Source organism: Galendromus occidentalis, unplaced genomic scaffold (genome assembly GCF_000255335.2).
Source record: "Galendromus occidentalis unplaced genomic scaffold, Mocc_1.1 scf7180000077481, whole genome shotgun sequence".
In the NCBI taxonomy this organism is placed as follows: Eukaryota; Metazoa; Arthropoda; class Arachnida; order Mesostigmata; family Phytoseiidae; genus Galendromus; species Galendromus occidentalis.
Window position 1 is genome coordinate 142512 of NW_003805469.1, and position 16426 is coordinate 158937.

Sequence of the window (16426 nt, forward strand, 5' to 3'; positions counted from 1 at the left end):
AATAGTGGAATAAGGTATCAATGCTTCAATATAGTGGTAATAACACTTGAAATTACACAACCGGAACAGGCGTGTCCTCGCCACCGACTTCGTTGAGAGACCTTCCCTCCCGCCCATTGCGGCTCGTAGATTCGTACGAATGCATTGATAGGTTACGGATCGTCATAGAGTTGATTGAAAGTTGTATATCATCGGATGAGGGCTTGTTGGCTCGTTAGCCAACAAACGTATGAATAGCTACGATCGCAACAGGACTCGGGCTCGAGAATTTCTTCAACGAAGCTTGACCAATGGCGAAGGCAAGCCTGATTCGGCGGGCGCGTCGCGTCCGTATCACACTACAGAGATTTGTGAACAGTTCGCCAGCCAACAACAGCAACGATCCGTCTCGGAACTCGCGTTCACCTCACGGAGTCGAACGGAAATCCTAGAGGATCCGGAGCAATTATTGATTGGCCAACTCTCCCGTAGACGAGCAAGCAGTGCCTTCACCGAAACGCAACGCAATTTCAGGGGTTCCAACGGACTGCCGCAACTCCAAAGGAGCCTTGTGCCTCCAAGGAACTTGAGAGCACGAGGCTCGCCGTTGGGATCGAGCTCGTCTGATTGATTGATTGACTTACTTACTTAATGACTGACTTCATCATGGACCTTTCCTTAGCGACCTCTCTCCCTGCGAAGGTCCTTGGAATTGAGGCGTCCGTAAGGAACTCCGCTATCACACTGAATTATTTATCTACACGGTAAAGCTCTGAGCCGATCGAGTAGGGCACGCCCGATCACGACGCTCGACGTTATCGCGGCAAGAAACCTTTTCCGTTCAAGTGCGAAGCGAGCGTGCCCAACTCACGAATCGATCAGAGCGATGAGGAAAAATGGGTTGCGTTTCGGTACCGACAATTTCGATCCCTTCAAGCGAGGAACCAGTTCTCCGTCGTGTTGTCCCTCTGAATCGTAGGAATATAGGTAAGTTACTACGAATTGAAGATTATCATAGAGTGAGGTAAGAGTTGGCTCCTTCCTTCTCGACGAGTGTTACTGAGTGAGGCTCTTTCTTCTATCGAGAATCTGGAATTCGTATTAACTTCCTGAGCCGATACCTTGGGCGAGGCTCGGTCTGATAAACCGTTTCTTCATTCCCTAACCAAACCCACTGAATCGAATGCAAACAATCGACACTTGAAGAAATTGAATCTGGCATGAGACCAATATAAATATGAGAGAGGAACCGTGAAACGAAAGCGTGAAGTTTCGACTCGATCGCGTCGCGAATTCCTCGGTGAAATGAATCAACCATAGGGGCAGAAACCTGATCAAAGCCTTGAAAACGAACCCAGAGTCAGACCCACGACCTCACCCCCCCCCCTCCCGCCTCATTCACCCATGAGAAATCTCAAACTCTCCGCACCATCGCGGGCGAAAGCGGAATCCCATACGAGATCACTACGGGGATTTTCAATTTGAAGTAGGGCCTGAACGCCCGGAAGGTGGCTATGACTTCTGCTCCGACGAGACCAGAGACTGGAAGACGACTAGAGGGTTCCGAAAATTTAGTAGAGCGATCCGAGAAGAAAAATCGAGTATAAATTGAGGCAGGCTCCGATTACTTCCTCCTAGTCATAATTTTCAGATACTGGAGGGCGTTGTGTGATGCATTCATCTTGGCCAGCTCCTCGGTCTCTCCGATACCGAAACACACCGCCAGGGGAAGAGTAGTCAAATGGCACAAGCAGCTGTGGCAACCGTCAACCGCTTCTGCCGGAATGTAGGTCACTTCGAATCGTTGCTCTTCGGCGATCTCGCGGAGTAGACCTACGTAATTCAGTCCCGACGTGACCAGGTTCTTATACTGGAGATCTTGGAGACGAGCACCATTCGACGCTTTGAGTTGTTTCAGTATGTTGGAGACTTGCTGCGAGTGCTTCGCCGTGATCGTCGGAATCGGCTCGGTCTTGAGAATCTGGAGGTCGCGCATCTCTTCCGCAAGCTCCGAATATTTGGTTTCGATGTTATCTGATACGGGAGAGAACAAACGTTCGTTGGAACCCGGCAGGCAATGAACAGATTCATCGACGAGAGAAAATTTCCATACTTCGAGCATGGTTCCGCAGTCCAACTCACCATCGCCTTCCGTTGCAGCCTGTTGAAGACGCTCGATCATTTGTATCATGTTGTAGGCGGCTTGACGTTTAGCGAGTCTTTTGCTCTTGCCAAAACCGATTTCAGAATAGTTGTTCACGATGCACATGATACCGAAGGTCCGTTCGTGGGGAAGGCCCTCCTCCATCTGGGTGTCGTAGAAGGGAGGCCGCCAACGTTTCTTCATGCAGAGTTCCTGTATCCAGTCAACGGTGCGTCAGACAGGGGAAACATGCATAGATATAAGTGAATGGTACGAGACATCGGTTAAGAGCAACTGTAGGCCACCTCCGAGAAGCAGCGAGTCTATTCTCGAACCTGCAGTTGGCCGACTGGATTCCCAGGAATTCCATCGTCTTCTCCTGAATCAGATGCGGGTCCGGTGGATGGCGACAAGGGATCCGTTTTGGCTACGGGTGTTGTGGGTTCTTTCTCGGGTCCCAGGCCATCGCTCATGCCGACCATGCCCTCGAGGAGGAGGGGTCTGCGGAATAGCGCAGAAATTTATCATATGAATCCAGCTGTATTTCTCCTTGATCGGTTCTGCGGAATTACACTATCACCCGGACAATCGTTCAACTCCAGACGGAAACAATTTCCGAAAATTCGTATGAAGCTGAAAGACTGTCGGTCGTCAAATCGTCGTACTGATATCGGTCATCAGTGAACTCACTTGAGGAACATGAGGGGTCCGATATCTTCATCGACGATTTTATCGATGAGGGCTTTCGCGGCACAGTGTTTTGCTTTCTTCTTACTCTGCCCAGCGGCTGTCGCTGACACATCGCCAACTTCGACTCTGGAAAAAGTTCACTGAGCTGCACATTCCGGGCCGTGACTTGGGCTTCCGTAGCGCGACGAGGGGAGGAATACAATGGGTACGTTTGGGATTCCGTAGCGAAGAAGCTCTACACCGGAGCCTCGACCGAGAACACTCACCTGTAGACGAAGGTTGGCGCGTGTACGGCTCCCTCAACCGAAATGAGCTTATATTCGGGAGTGAGGCTTTTGCGACTGCACACCTCTTGTAGGACACTAATCGGCGTCTTCTGGTTATGGCTTCCCGACCCGAGGATCGCCGCTGTGCCAGCCGTCGGATTGGCTACGTCCAGCACGCTGAGGTTGTGCCATACGGAGTCAGCGGACGACATGGCACACATCGGATCAGAACTCATGAACCAGAAGTCTACCTGGAAGAATTTCGGTTCGCCGCGCGGTCAGACACACAGTCGAATCCGATCTCCGCGATCCGGGAATACCTACGCCTCTAAAGCCTCAAAGTCGATTCCAGCCTGCGGAGCGAGTCCATCCCGACTCTGGCTAGGGTTCATCCGATATGAACCATATGGTATGCATTAGGTTCTCAAGGTAACCGAGCGAATTTAACTATTTCCAGACGCCTGATATTCTATAGTTGCAGCCTGTCCCATAGGCTCGCTCAGAAGCCCGCCAAGTGCGAGTGGAAAAAACGAACAATCGTGTGATGAAGCGTAGCAGAGAGCTCATTTCTCTGACGGTCCCGCCCCGACTAACGTGGGTATACGTTTACTACGAGAAGCTCAACCTCTATTTTCGAATTATCTAGGAAACTTCATCTATCTCGAACATCTACAGTCTTCCAGGAGAAAATCATCCTCCGAATGGAAGGATTCGTGTGCGCGATTTCCGAGCGTCTGTGGCTGCTGCTCTCCAAGTCTCGTGAAACATTTGTCCTGCGCAAGCCCTTCGTGAGAGCTCCGTGACGAATCGAGAGATGGAGACAGGGAGAATTTTCGGAAGCTTCCGGTCCGTCGCCTGATTTCTATCGGGAGAGATAGCTCCGTCCCGAAAAAATTCTCCCGAACTGTGCCCGAGAACGATGACCCGTTGGCTGCGCACTGTGGGATCGGGGTTCGAAACCTGTCTAGAAGGAACTCCGATCTCACTTGGGCGTCTCGGGCACCCTGGGATTCCAGAAGGGGGACTCCTGCACCGGAGAAAGCTAACTCCGAGTAGTTCTGATCGCTTAATGATTGATCAGACGGAGAAACAGTTATTCCGGTGTGAGCATCGGTATCGAACAGCCTCCTCGGTGTTTATGATTGAGTTCCCTGTCTGACGACTTGGGGTGAGCACCGATGCCAGGAACTCACAAGTTCTACCTGGTAAAATATATCGCTCACCGAGAACCGGCACACAATTGGTCAGCACCCGCAGCCAGGTCTTCCTCTCCTAACACACTGCTGTGTCTGCTCTGTAGCTCTTCTAATGGCGCTTCTAGGGTGACGCGGCTCTTGCTCCAGCAAGCAAGGCGCCTTGATAGAGGCACGACAACTAGATTCCCCTGCTGATCAAGACTGGCTTGAAGAGAAAACTCACCGGTTCGGGAAAACGCTCTGAAAGATCCCGGGGAGGTTCCTTCTTCGCGAAGTGATCGCGCTGTGGCCAGGTGTGCGACGGTATCGAATTGGAATAAATCTGTCCCTTCCTTGGCGCGAAATGCCGCAGTGGTACTGGCACTACTCCGATGGAATGACCCCAAAACTCAGCGCGCTTGACGTCGGAAACTCACCTCGCTTGAAGAGCTTTTCGCTCGGAGTTGTCCTTCTTCTCGCGGTGATTGGGTCGAAACTGACAGCTTTCTTATACTTTCAAAGGTTCCTGCTCGGTCCTTTCCGCTCTCGATCGGATCGATGAGAGAGAATGAGGCTATATTCTCGACCCGGGGGCAGGGCGGGGGTTCTCGACGGACATTATGCCTAAGGACTCGAAAAACCAAACTCATCATATGTACATATGGATTATAGACGAAAAATCCGCATCGCTGGTGGAAAGAACATCTTCATCGAATCCTCGAGGGGATGCGCCACCGGCTTCTCTCCCCTCGGCTAGGGAATTCCGCGGGGACGTGTTTGTTGCATTCAAGCGGCAAGAATGATGCGACCCAGAATTGAGTCGCACCGTTGCGCCCCAACCGCGAAAGACTGTCTTAGATGGCCTAGGGTGTCCGGCGATCGCCGTTCGATGGATCTCTGATTCCTCGCGGAGAAGACTGAACGGCACGGTGTGACTCTCCGGGAGTGTGTTGAGCCACTCAGCAACGCTCTTTCATGAAATAATCCAGTCGCAGATGTTTCGGGTCACAAAATACATTCAGTTTAGAATTTATTGTCACAATGAACATTAACAATAAGGTGCTGCAGATCTTTGGCCAAGCATATGAGAGGACTTCTCCAGGAGTTTTTCTTCTTCGATGAGCTCAAAGATCGACCAAAGTATCCAGGCACGCAGATCAAACCGCTGCCGGGCTGAAGGTTCGGATTATTGTCGGGTGATAACAACGTCCATTCAAGGGTTTCGAGTTGGGGGTATTTACAATGTCATCGAGTCGCTTGAGCTTCCGTGGCCGATTTCTAGCACGGAAAATGCGCTCAGTCCACTACTTTCAGAGGAGGTGACGCACATTGAATCTTGAGTCAGAGGGTTTGACGTCGAGAATGAACTACAACGTCCGTAATCAACTAGAATTGAATAAATCTTTGGCACTCATCATTCTCAAACAATCATGACGATAGGCTCAGTGTCGCTCCCACTTGCAGACAATATAATGGTAATGATGATCGTGATCGTCGCAATGGGGGCGAGAATACCTCTCCATTAGCTGATATCGATCGGTATAATTATGATTACAGACACAACCACCACGTCAACGGAGACGACGGCTGATCGGAATACTGTCCTCGGAAGAGGTGAAAGAGACAGCGAGCCGACGAGAAACGTCTCATCTTCCCCTCGTCTCGGAGTTGAGTGGAATTAGCAGAAAAAATATTAACACCTATCGTGGCTCTTGACGTCTTGATATTCTACCTACCGAGGAGATGACGCCGACGTATGCACGGACGCACGCTGAGTAATACTGATTTGCTTTGCGGGAGTCTTCCCATCAACTCTCATTTAGCTGCAAAAACGCTTCGCTCCCTCATCTCTATGCATTTTGTTCTCATCATTCCCAATTGACCCCCATCGAACTTCTGGGGCGGCGCAGAAATTCGGAATTATCGCGAGCACTTCGAGATCATGCCGCTCTTTCCCGAAAATGATCCGTACAAATGAGATAAAGCTTCTCAAATCAGATGATGATGGGGTCGATGCCCAACGTATGTAGCTATACAAAAACGATTCCGTAGCAAAAACACAACGTAAACGATCCACCGTCAGGGTTCTGAGATCTCGAAGAACGTTCCGTGAATACTAGCATGACTACACAATATTTCCCTCTGGTTTCGGTTGGCGAATATGTATATGCCGGAACATCTTCCAACCACATGAAGTATACCGGAATCACGTGAGTACATTCCCTCTCTCCCGTTGAGACATCGAAGGGTTTGAGGAGTTCCATTCCCAACAGTAGACATTTCGGCAACTATTCTTTCGTTATCGCTTAGGGGGAGAGAATTCGGGATCGGCTGCACACGCAAAAAAAAATTCTAGCCTGTCTTCTATGATGACTTCCATTTGACGCCTTGCTACGAGTGAGTATTAGAAATGACTTTAAACCCCTAAAGCCTCAGTTTCATAGAATATTGAGGGTGAGACACTTTTCGAGGGACGAATAATCTATTTGGTTGAGACTTTCTAATGTTTGGACGAGAACCGATAAAAGCGAAGAATCTCTGAAGAATGAGTTCTCTTGGTAGAGTTGCGACGTTACGGGAGTTGACGCAACATGCACAAGCATCCGGTGGAGGAAATGGTCGCGGATTGTGATGCACATGAATGCCTGAAAAAATGACCCGATAATCTTAATCAATAATGACTCTCCGTGACTGGAATGCTGAAATATTGAGCGGAATGAGCATTGGATGTAGGTCGGGTCCGTGACGATTCGGAGTGACATTCACTTGCTCTCCAGATTGATATCCGGGGAAGAGGCTCACCTGGAAACGTTGATCCTTGCCGATCGTATACGAGGCGGCACCCTCGATTTTGTCGACCAATTTAATGAATCCGCTCATCACATTCAGGAGCTCATCTCTTCTCTTCGGTTCAAGGGTCGCCTCATTTTCTCCCAAGAACGTTTTGAAGAAAGCCTTGACTTTGAGCATGAAATCCCAAAGAGTGAGTTGTCCGAAGAAGCGCGAACTCGGAGTGAAGGGAACCGATAGTGGGGGCGTTCCGACAATTTTACCCTGAATCGGAAATCGAAATGTTCAATGTCTCGTTCCATCCTGCTATGATTCCAAGAGTGAGTGGATAGCGGTGATCATGAGAATCGGCAGAGTCCCAAAGAGAGATTCTGACTGTCGAGCTCAATGAGTTTATCACCGCCCGGAACATACCCGATAGCCATGGTAGAAAACTTGCTCGAGGGCGAAGAGAAGTCCATACTCGCCGCACATCAAAATAGTCAAGTTCACCCTCTCCGATTGGGGCCCATTATGATGTTTCACCATCTTGTTTATAGCGTTCGCTAGCCATTGTTGCACATCCTGCAACAAGGAAATATTCATCAGTTCGACAACTCTATGATCTGAATCCGAGCTTTGATCAGATTCCTCACGCACCTCTCCCGAAGGTCTCGGCTCGCCAACTCTCCAAGGAACCGCCGGCATCCTCGTCTTGGGCGGTGCCTTGCACACCTCGCAGAGCTCTGTGTCCGTAGTGCCGAGTGGGATGAACTCTGGAAACGCGCGCAATCACGATCAGATCACGAAATCAGGTTCCAGTGCCATTATGTCTTTATCAAAGCTCTGGTGCATAGAAGCTCTGATGAGTTTTCGGGATCCACTAGATCGCAACTCACCGGCGAATAAGAGCCGCTCACTCGAACCGTCGTCGACACCTTTCCCCAGCCATCGGCCCGACGGGAATCTATAGCACTGACCAGTGACCTCGTTTCTGACGAGGACATGCTCGACGAGGATGTTCGGTGTGTTACCCGTACCATCGTGGCCGATACGGAGCGTTGTTAGAATGCCCAGGTTACGAGCCTTAAAAACCATCTCTAAGCTTGGTTTCGGTAGGGTGAGGGGTTTATCGGTGTGTGCCAGAGTTCCATTGACAGTAACCCAAACGCTAGCCGACGTGCAGCCGCCCAGTGACCTCCGTCCGGGGAAGATGGTCACACGATACGGCATCACAGTATTTGTATAGCTATTCGAGAAACATGAGTAGTCGATGGCGTTCAGTGTGAGGAGATAGTGCAGGAAATATTCTTTTTCATCCTCCGATCGAAGGAATGCATGTCGCTTGTAGAGGTTCCTGAGGATTGGGAAATATTCAGTCAGCTGGACGGAAGCCAAGCGACAAGCCGGTCTATCAGATCCCTCGATTCCCCCCCCCCCGTTCCGATCGCGACCAGGTATCTCACCTAAGAAGTTCCTGATTCGCTAGCAGCGTCTTCAAATGCCGCGATAGACATTTCTTCTCCAGGCTGAGCCGAACCCAAGCTCTCGCGAAACCGATGTCGGTCTTGACTTCTTCCATAGCTTGAATGAATCGAATGTCATTCGAAAGAGCGGCTGCTAACGGAGCCAACGGATCGCCCAGCGATGGGGTAGCGGAGTGCCGTCTCGGTGGTGCTGAAGACGAAGACGTCCGGTTGGAGTTCCGCCGTGACCTTTCACGGCTGTCTCGGTTGCTGGCAGATGAGCCAAACAGTGAACTCGATGAAGGCTCCATTGTAGAGAATCGTCTACCTCCATCTTCAGAAGCCAAGTCCGTCGCCGATGAGAGATCTTCAAGATGGAAAATGTTCAATAGCAGCAGCGTGGATACGATATAGGAAGACAAGAGTTGCGAAAAAAGAAAAAAGACGATATCCTCGGACATTCAAATTCGAAAATTCGAAAAATCGGGTATGACGATCCGCCATTGCTCCGGGTGCGAAAATGGCAGCGATTAAGCAGTAGGCAAGAAACGAGGAAGCGAGAGTCACGGTCGTGCATTGAAAACTATCGAAGGAAGGTTCAGCATTAGCTAGCTTACCGATGGCGGGGAAAATTTTTTCGCCCAAAGCCCAGATCGTTCTCGAGAAAAGATTCTCGAACGAGTCCATGCTCTTTTGTGGGGTACTCGTATTTTTTATCACATATTTCGAACCATTGAGATCCGAGCCCTTACGAGCTGCCTTATGCTGACTGCCGTAAGCAAGCGGGGTGACAGGTGCCGAAGCGAAAGCGGATTTCTTCACGGCAGGATGAACTTCAAATGAGACAAACACAACTTTGTATGGAATATAGTTCAAGAAATTATTTAAAAGTGTGCAAAATAATTCGATTGAATCTTGCGAGGGCCGTCAAGATCAAACACAAAAATCGAGCAGCCTAATCATGAGCAAACAATCAAGATACATTCTCCAGGCGAGCACCGGAGATTTGATTGTGACGGAGCTCGTCCGGAGGGGGTATCATGCTGAATACAGACGAATTAAGTTTTTCAAGACCCGGGTCTGATACGTACAATCCATCTTGCTGTGTAGAGCACACCACGCGATGGCTGCGTCCAGAGGGAATTATATTTTTCTAATTATCTGAGCTGTATATTGATTTCTTGACATGAATCTAGCGGATGTGATATCGCTCGAGACTGCATTCAGTTTTCGTCTACGTTGGCGTCTAGCAACTTCTGTATCCATCCCGATTCTCTAACATGATTACCCCCGTCGCAATATCTACTATATCCGTGGGGATGAGCTCTCATGTATCACTCGATCCGTTCCCGATTGGATAAGACTAATTCTCCGAGTTCACTGACCTGGGCTGAGATATTTCGACTCCATCCCTCCCGTGCTCAATTTCTTGCCATCCTCTATCTCGAGGAAATTTTGTAAGTGCGCCCACAGAGCCGACTTCCCCTGCTTGGTCTGAAGCCCATGCGACCATATACGTTCCAGTAAATCACAGAGACCAGCTGGAAAAATCGAAGAGTTTCGTATGATTCCGGGGAAAACATGTCCCTCGGTCCCGAGGACCCCAGAATTTGCCTGGATGATCAACTTTTTTTGCAATGGAACGGAAATTCGAACCCACCAATGAGAGTGTTCTCCTCGATCGTGGACGTTTTGCAGGAATCGCTGGCTCTCTTGTGACCCATCTCTATCGCTTCGGCGTGGCCCATTTTCTCGACACACATTCGTTTTGTCTTCTGTTTGCACTCGGCCAGCAACTGCTCGACGAACTTCCAGTTGGACTGAGCGATCACTGCAGCGGACGCGGTTTCTTGGATAATTCTCTGTTTCGACGATCGCCGTCTCTGCTGGTGAGCCGTCAGGTGACCGTCAAAGCTATCGCGGTCGCCCCGTTCCGAGCTGCTGCGACGCCGACGGTATTCCGTCGGTCCGGTTCCGTTGAGGTAACCCCTGTTCAGGGTCCAATGTTGGAACACACCCGGCTTATGCTGTGAGTAAACCATGGCCTCCTGGGGCCGTTTCGGGGCTCCTAGTATCGTGTCGGGACATGACATTCGTAACTCGATCGGTTTGAAAGATTGCATGAAGCTCCCACAGCGAAAATAGCGGTCTATTTCGCCGCCATTCTGCTCTTTGAATGCGATGATTCTTGCGTCAAAGATTAGAACGTTGCGCTCGTTCGAGCTTCCAGGAGGATTCTTCGAATCGAGCTCTTCGTTGGCGTTATCCAGTTGACCTTGGTAGAGGATCTTAGCATCGACGAAAGAGGTGAACATTTGCGTTTCGATGAATTTCGAGAGGAACGCCAAGTGTTGTTGCGGTTGATCGGATAGAAATGACGTCTTATCAAAGTTCTGCAGCGGTGTCTCTCTGGAGGATAGATTTGAAACTCTAATTAAGCGAAGACCGAGTTCGGACGCAAAATTATTCGAGAAGCTGGCTATCGACCCGAGATCCGAGCCACGTGTTGAATATTAATCGATTTATCGTGGGTTCGCTCGCGGCACGATAAGATTCGCCCGGCACTCACCGGCTGTTGGTGAGCCAGTTCTCGATGTCGGCGAGATTCGATGAAGTTTCGCTCTTCTTCTCGTTTGCGGGGAGAACCACAAATTGCTCGTAATTGCAGAACATAGACAAGAACCTAGGAATTCGGAAAACTCCTTAATGGCCATCCGGTAAATCGCGAGGTAATGCCGGATGTCATGCTTCCGATTGAGGGAATAGCTCTCTCGAGGATGTCTCCGAAATCGGGAGCGCACCTATTCAAAAAAATCTCTCGGATGGCGTTGTTGATGGCAAGATCTTCTAGAGCCGGATTCATAGGCGTTCCGCAAATCGCTGGTGATTTCAGTAAAAGGTGCTCTTCCGTGTTACCAGTAGATTTTTTGCGTGATTTGCGCAAATTATCTTGCGTGTCCACAGCCTTCTTAGCCTTCGCGTGAACCTGGCGGGGAGAAAAAAATTCCGATGATAGCGTGATTCGTCCCAAGCACGGGAAGAGAAGACTTTCCCGAACCGGGTGAGGGCAGCGAACCTTGTGAAAGACATCACTGTGTTGTGAGAGCGTCGGCGGAGTAGGTAATATGCCGGAAAAAGATGCGCGCTCCCGTAGGTTGGGCTTCTCCATATCGACGCTAATGTCCAGGAACGGCAATGAATGCTTTTTTGAAGATCTTCTTTTCTTATCTCGATCGGGCGTCCGCGGCTCGTCGTTAGGAGCCACGACCACAGGTGCTACTGCTGTGGAGGACACCGAGAGAGCGCCATTAGTTTCGAGGTCGCTAATTTTTCTCCTCTGATGACCTTCTGATCTGCGAGATCTCCGAATCTGCATAATTCGCATCCATAGTCGCATCTATACTCACGGTCAATCCCGATAGTCGGACACTTGTCTGGTAGAGGCAGTTTGAATACGTTGATGAAAGTCTCGGTTAGTTCCCGAGCTAGTTCTTGGCGGTGAGGGAAAGCCGGCAGGTCTTCGGGGACTTTGACGCAGCCATTATCGAGATCGACCAAACAGAGGTTGGCCTGGAGGAAGAAAATTATGCAATACATGAGGACGAGAGAGAGACGAGTCGGAATGGAATTCAGGTGTATTCTACCAAATTTACCTCCCCAGGCACGATATTCGCGAGCATTTCCGTCGAGTGACCCGCCGTACAAAGACCCATGATATACGGGACCGGCGCGTCGAGGAAATCGTAGAGTTGATCCGGCAGAACCGGCACATACACATGTTGCCATTGGAACGGAAAGAGCAAAGTTGTCACGCATTCAGCCACCAACATCAATTTATAGAAATCTGAAAGGCAGAATAATCTTCAGTTTTCTTTCCCCGAGCCCTGAGTCGTGAGTTCGTGAGGGACTTGAATCTCGCGAGGGGACTGACCTGATGCACAGAGTAGAACCTGGTTCTCAAAGAGAACGCTTGTAAATAGCTGCAAGAGATTGTCGACACCCAAAAGAAGGATCAACTCTCGGAATGGATAGTCAAAATGGGGAAGCTCCATCGACCCTGCAGGAAAACGGTGATCATAGGGGAATGTCACGGGGAATGACTCTCAGCTCTGATTCCATTGAATATGCGAAACGATGTCCGGCTTTACTACTCTACTCGTCGACAACGCACCTGGCATTTGGAAGATAATCTCGTCGTACGGATAACAGAGTTGTACGCTCTTGCCGCGGTCGGGCATAGGAAGCTCATAAAGAACATTGTATAGATAGCATTCGTAGGGCAAGGGTGGAGATTCGATGGCTGTGATCATCCGATACAGTGTTTGGAGAATTACCTGCGTGGGCAGGAGAAAAAAATATGATCGTCACAAATAACAGACTTCTCGTCGACCGGACTGGTTAGCCGTCGGGGCGCCCAGAGCTCACGGATACGGTCTCCTATATACTCGTTTCGGAATTTTCTTCCAGCGCACTCTCATAGATGGACTCCCCGCGCATCTTATGCCATCAACCGACATTGGAGGTCGATTCCTACTAGATATCGACAATGAACAAATATATCGGCGATGAGCTCACCTTGGCCACGGACACTATGGGTACAGACGAGATAAGACAGATGGCTTTAGTCACGTACAGGGTGTCCTTGTTGGGATCGTAGAGCGATCCGGTTGGCTCGTTGTGCACCTGCAGGAGGTCCACCATGCATAGAAAGCATAGTCTTTAAATATAGCTCCGCACCCGGCATGTTCCCCCGAGGGGTACGATTTGAACTTCAGACCTCAAAACACGAGGTCGGCTTCAGAATAACTTGGCCCTCTGCTCGAAATAGCCCCGGATAAAGCCACTCAATCATTCTCGGGGCGACTTTTAGCACCGGAGCGGCCGACAGAGTCGTACTCACCTTTTTGGTGGCAAGTTTCGGGCTGAGCAATCGAAAAGAACGCGGCAGACTGCGCGAAATAATGCCGGAATTCTGCGCTCGGCTCTCATTGAGCTCGGCAAGATACATCTGCTGCAGAGTCTGCAGTGCGGTGCACATGTCCCGGTCGCCCACCTCTTCGTAGAACAGCAGCGCATGACCATACGACCGTGAACCGTCCTCGCGGGTCACAATGAACGTGTGGAACCACGAGTTTGAATCCATGGTCTTCATTTTTTTCTGAGTACAGAATGTCAGGCCGGAGGGAAGGCACAGCTGGCGGGGGAGAGACGAAAATTCAGGTGCACGGAATCACACTCGAGTCTCAACGATCTGATCGAGGGCGACAGCCCGTCGGCACCTATCGAGGCCGAAAACAAGGATCGGGTTCCAGGGGAACGCGAGAGCCGCGAGCAGCTAATACTCACCATATTGACAGCGCTGGGGTCTAAGGTGTGCCCTTCGACGCTTTCCGGGAAGTGGACTAGGGCCTGCGATTTGTAACATCTTTCAAGCGGTGTGACGTGCGGCTGATCTCCTGAATCGATTCACTCGAATTAGTTAGGATGCAGAAGGAGAATTTTTTTCCGAAGCGTATCCGTCTCTCAATGATAAACAGCGTCTAAAAATATCTAATGTCGGAATCGGGCTTAACATCCCCGGCTCGTCCTGATCATGCTGCTCGCTGACCACCGTCAACGTAGCGAAGGATTTCAGGGAGTCTGCTCTGCAGAGTGGTCGTCGTCCACACAGATATTCGATTTTTCGCGAATAGAACACAAAGCGGGAGAAAAGTTGTCGTCCGGACGAAATCACGGACCAAGAGATTGGGACAAGAAAACAAGAGCTCGGGGAGAAATTCCGATTGTTTAAGCTCGTCGGATCATCGGAGCACACGTGAAGTAATACCACTTGAGCGTTCGATCCTTCTCGCTCGTCCGGGAGCGACCTAGAGGTATCACAATTTCTACGAAGACCTGCTCCTCCGAGATTTATCCCGACAGACACCCGATGTCATTTCTCAGCCGGCAACGTCATGAACGCCTATTGATGTCGCGAATACGAATTCGCTAATCTGCTCTTGAGCCTCGAACGAGATTTGATGGAACGTGGAGACCATGTCCTTTTGTTGAAGACGCTCTCGACAGGTAGGAATCTAGGACACAGCAGGTCTCGTCGTACACTCTGCATCGACGTCGGGACGGGGGGGGGGGGCGCGATTCCCGAATCGCTCCGAGACGAGCAGGAACCGAAGATTGAGAGCCGGCGGATCATTCAGCTATTTCATTTGCTCAATAATTGTACGGAGCTCGTCCCATAGACACAATCCTCCTCGTCCCGGTGATGGAATTAATTGATAACTTCGGGGTAGCCGCGGTTCTTCCGAAACACAGCTGACACCGAGGTCACGGCAGTCCCGAGGAGCCGATATCAGTCGTCGTGAGCTTTGAGCTCCTAGGGGTCCATAGGCGAAGCAGGATAATCTGATAGAGCGACTTTGTTCTGCCTAAGTAAGTAGAAAACGGATGATAGAGGAGAGTCCGTCTCTGCAGCAGGGAAAATACAACACGGGCGCGTTTCTTTGTCGACTATCGAGACCATGCTCTTCATTCGATCTACCTAGTCCGTTTCCTCGCAGCGAAAAAGCGCGATAGTGGCCGTCCGTGTCCCTCTCTCTTGTCCACGAGTTTTGCCAAAGATACACGGATCGCTCCGGACTCCATCGACGCAGGGAACAGAACACCGACTCCTGGATTGGAACTCGGCCTAGGTACTAGAAACTGACAACTGGGTTTTTGAGTGTGTGGGAAACGATTATCGACGCCAGGTGAAAAACGCTGACGAGATCAGTGGTTTGATACAGAAGAGTCGTGATCAGCGCATTGACGAATCCATCGAATAGGTCGAGTGTGTCGACACAAAGAAGAAAAACTCGGGAGAAACCCTCCCGCCGTCTTATCTTTCCTGTCACTCTCATGCGATTTCGAATCCTTCAGCTGGCGGGCCAGCTCCGCCAATCTATATGTCAATCGGTCTGCAATGAACTACCGTGCGTCGCGTACTCCTTCCTCCAGTTGCACGGGTTCCTCTCTCTAGCATGCATTCGAAGAGCGCGGCGACTACGAGCATGCAGCCGTGCATAAAGTTGCAAGACCTCGTGATACCTTGATGGACGTCGGGTTCCAGTCCGCTGTTGAGATCGAGCCCGCACACTACGACATAGTCGACCAGGCGCTTGCTGTTGGTGGCAGAACTGAGCGCCCGAGTCTCTGTGTGCTGAGGCTCGTTGGCCTCCATACTCGCTATCCGAGCTTAGCCCGATATCACTGAGGAACACGAACACTCCCGCGCACTTCGCCGCCCCATCAGGACCGTACGGCAGGCCCGTACCCTCATCGAAATCAGCAGGTTACTCTCCGTCTGTCACTTCTTCGCAAACACCAAATTCGAGAGCGAGAAGAAGCAGCTGAGAGAGAAACTGGGGAGGGAACCGCCATTTTCCATTGCGCGCCAAATTCGAATCGTGTCCACTCAGGGCGGTATGCGAGGCAGTAACCCGCGATCTCGCATCTCGATGCCTATGGCCGACCGGATCTTCAGCCGGGGACCCAGCTCCTCAAGATTGACCCACCTAGGCTTATTAGGTTATCTAGATCCGTCTTCCGGAAGGAAACCGACTGTTTGGCGCTAGCCAGACCGTGGAACTTCGTCTGCGAGCCTCGACTCGGAAAAACACGTTTTCGAATGAAGAGCCCATGGCATGCAAGGCTGCCGGATGCTCATCAGCGCTACTCTTCGAGCTTCCGCGAATGGATCGGATGATCCAAGAGCCCGATGAGAAGATTACAGAAGGCGCTCGAGGTTGGAGGCGGGAGCTTCTGAGCGCGGCAAACATTCCAATTCTCATACCGCAATGCTTCAATTCTATAAAAGAAGGGTTGGGGCACAATGGAAAGCTGGATGAAGATACTCGGTCCACGAGAACGAATGGGCTCAGCGCTCCCGATTACTGCCTCCCG

General features: G+C 50.6%; 2 protein-coding genes across 2 annotated transcripts; both read right to left on the minus strand.

Annotated features, from left to right (window-relative positions):
- Window positions 1–1603: 1603 nt before the first annotated feature.
- Window positions 1604–4358, minus strand: LOC100900034 (RISC-loading complex subunit tarbp2). The gene is made up of 6 exons (XM_029112050.1): window positions 4302–4358; window positions 3079–3329; window positions 2813–2938; window positions 2458–2623; window positions 2122–2335; window positions 1604–2013 (listed from the first exon to the last, which is right to left on the minus strand). Exons 2-6 carry the CDS (start codon window positions 3312–3314, stop codon window positions 1604–1606), a joined length of 1152 nt encoding a protein of 383 aa, XP_028967883.1. The 5' UTR covers window positions 3315–3329; window positions 4302–4358.
- A 2333-nt stretch (window positions 4359–6691) lies between these two features.
- Window positions 6692–15704, minus strand: pns (DENN domain containing pinstripe). Its single transcript, XM_029112042.1, has 21 exons — window positions 15572–15704; window positions 13835–13944; window positions 13389–13682; window positions 13064–13171; window positions 12660–12822; window positions 12420–12545; window positions 12142–12332; window positions 11919–12058; window positions 11565–11823; window positions 11290–11474; window positions 11058–11171; window positions 10149–10897; window positions 9874–10029; window positions 9580–9615; window positions 9106–9321; window positions 8489–8699; window positions 7922–8379; window positions 7683–7798; window positions 7444–7607; window positions 7056–7260; window positions 6692–6898 (listed from the first exon to the last, which is right to left on the minus strand). Exons 1-21 carry the CDS (start codon window positions 15702–15704, stop codon window positions 6692–6694), a joined length of 4341 nt encoding a protein of 1446 aa, XP_028967875.1.
- Window positions 15705–16426: the final 722 nt, after the last annotated feature.

Bases quoted from the DNA above. Each gene is read 5' to 3' on its own strand.
- LOC100900034 (XM_029112050.1), bottom strand. From the start codon at position 3,314: ATGAGTTCTGATCCGATGTGTGCCATGTCGTCCGCTGACTCCGTATGG. The intron at 2,624-2,812 runs GTGAGTTCACTG...GCTATTCCGCAG, and splicing joins GGACCCCTCATGTTCCTCAA to ACCCCTCCTCCTCGAGGGCA. The intron at 2,014-2,121 runs GTGAGTTGGACT...CTCCCGTATCAG, and splicing joins GGCTGCAACGGAAGGCGATG to ATAACATCGAAACCAAATAT.
- pns (XM_029112042.1), bottom strand. From the start codon at position 15,704: ATGGAGGCCAACGAGCCTCAGCACACAGAGACTCGGGCGCTCAGTTCT. The intron at 11,824-11,918 runs GTGTCCGACTAT...AGGTCATCAGAG, and splicing joins AAACTGCCTCTACCAGACAA to GAGAAAAATTAGCGACCTCG. The intron at 7,799-7,921 runs GTGAGTTGCGAT...GCGCGTTTCCAG, and splicing joins TGAGCGGCTCTTATTCGCCG to AGTTCATCCCACTCGGCACT.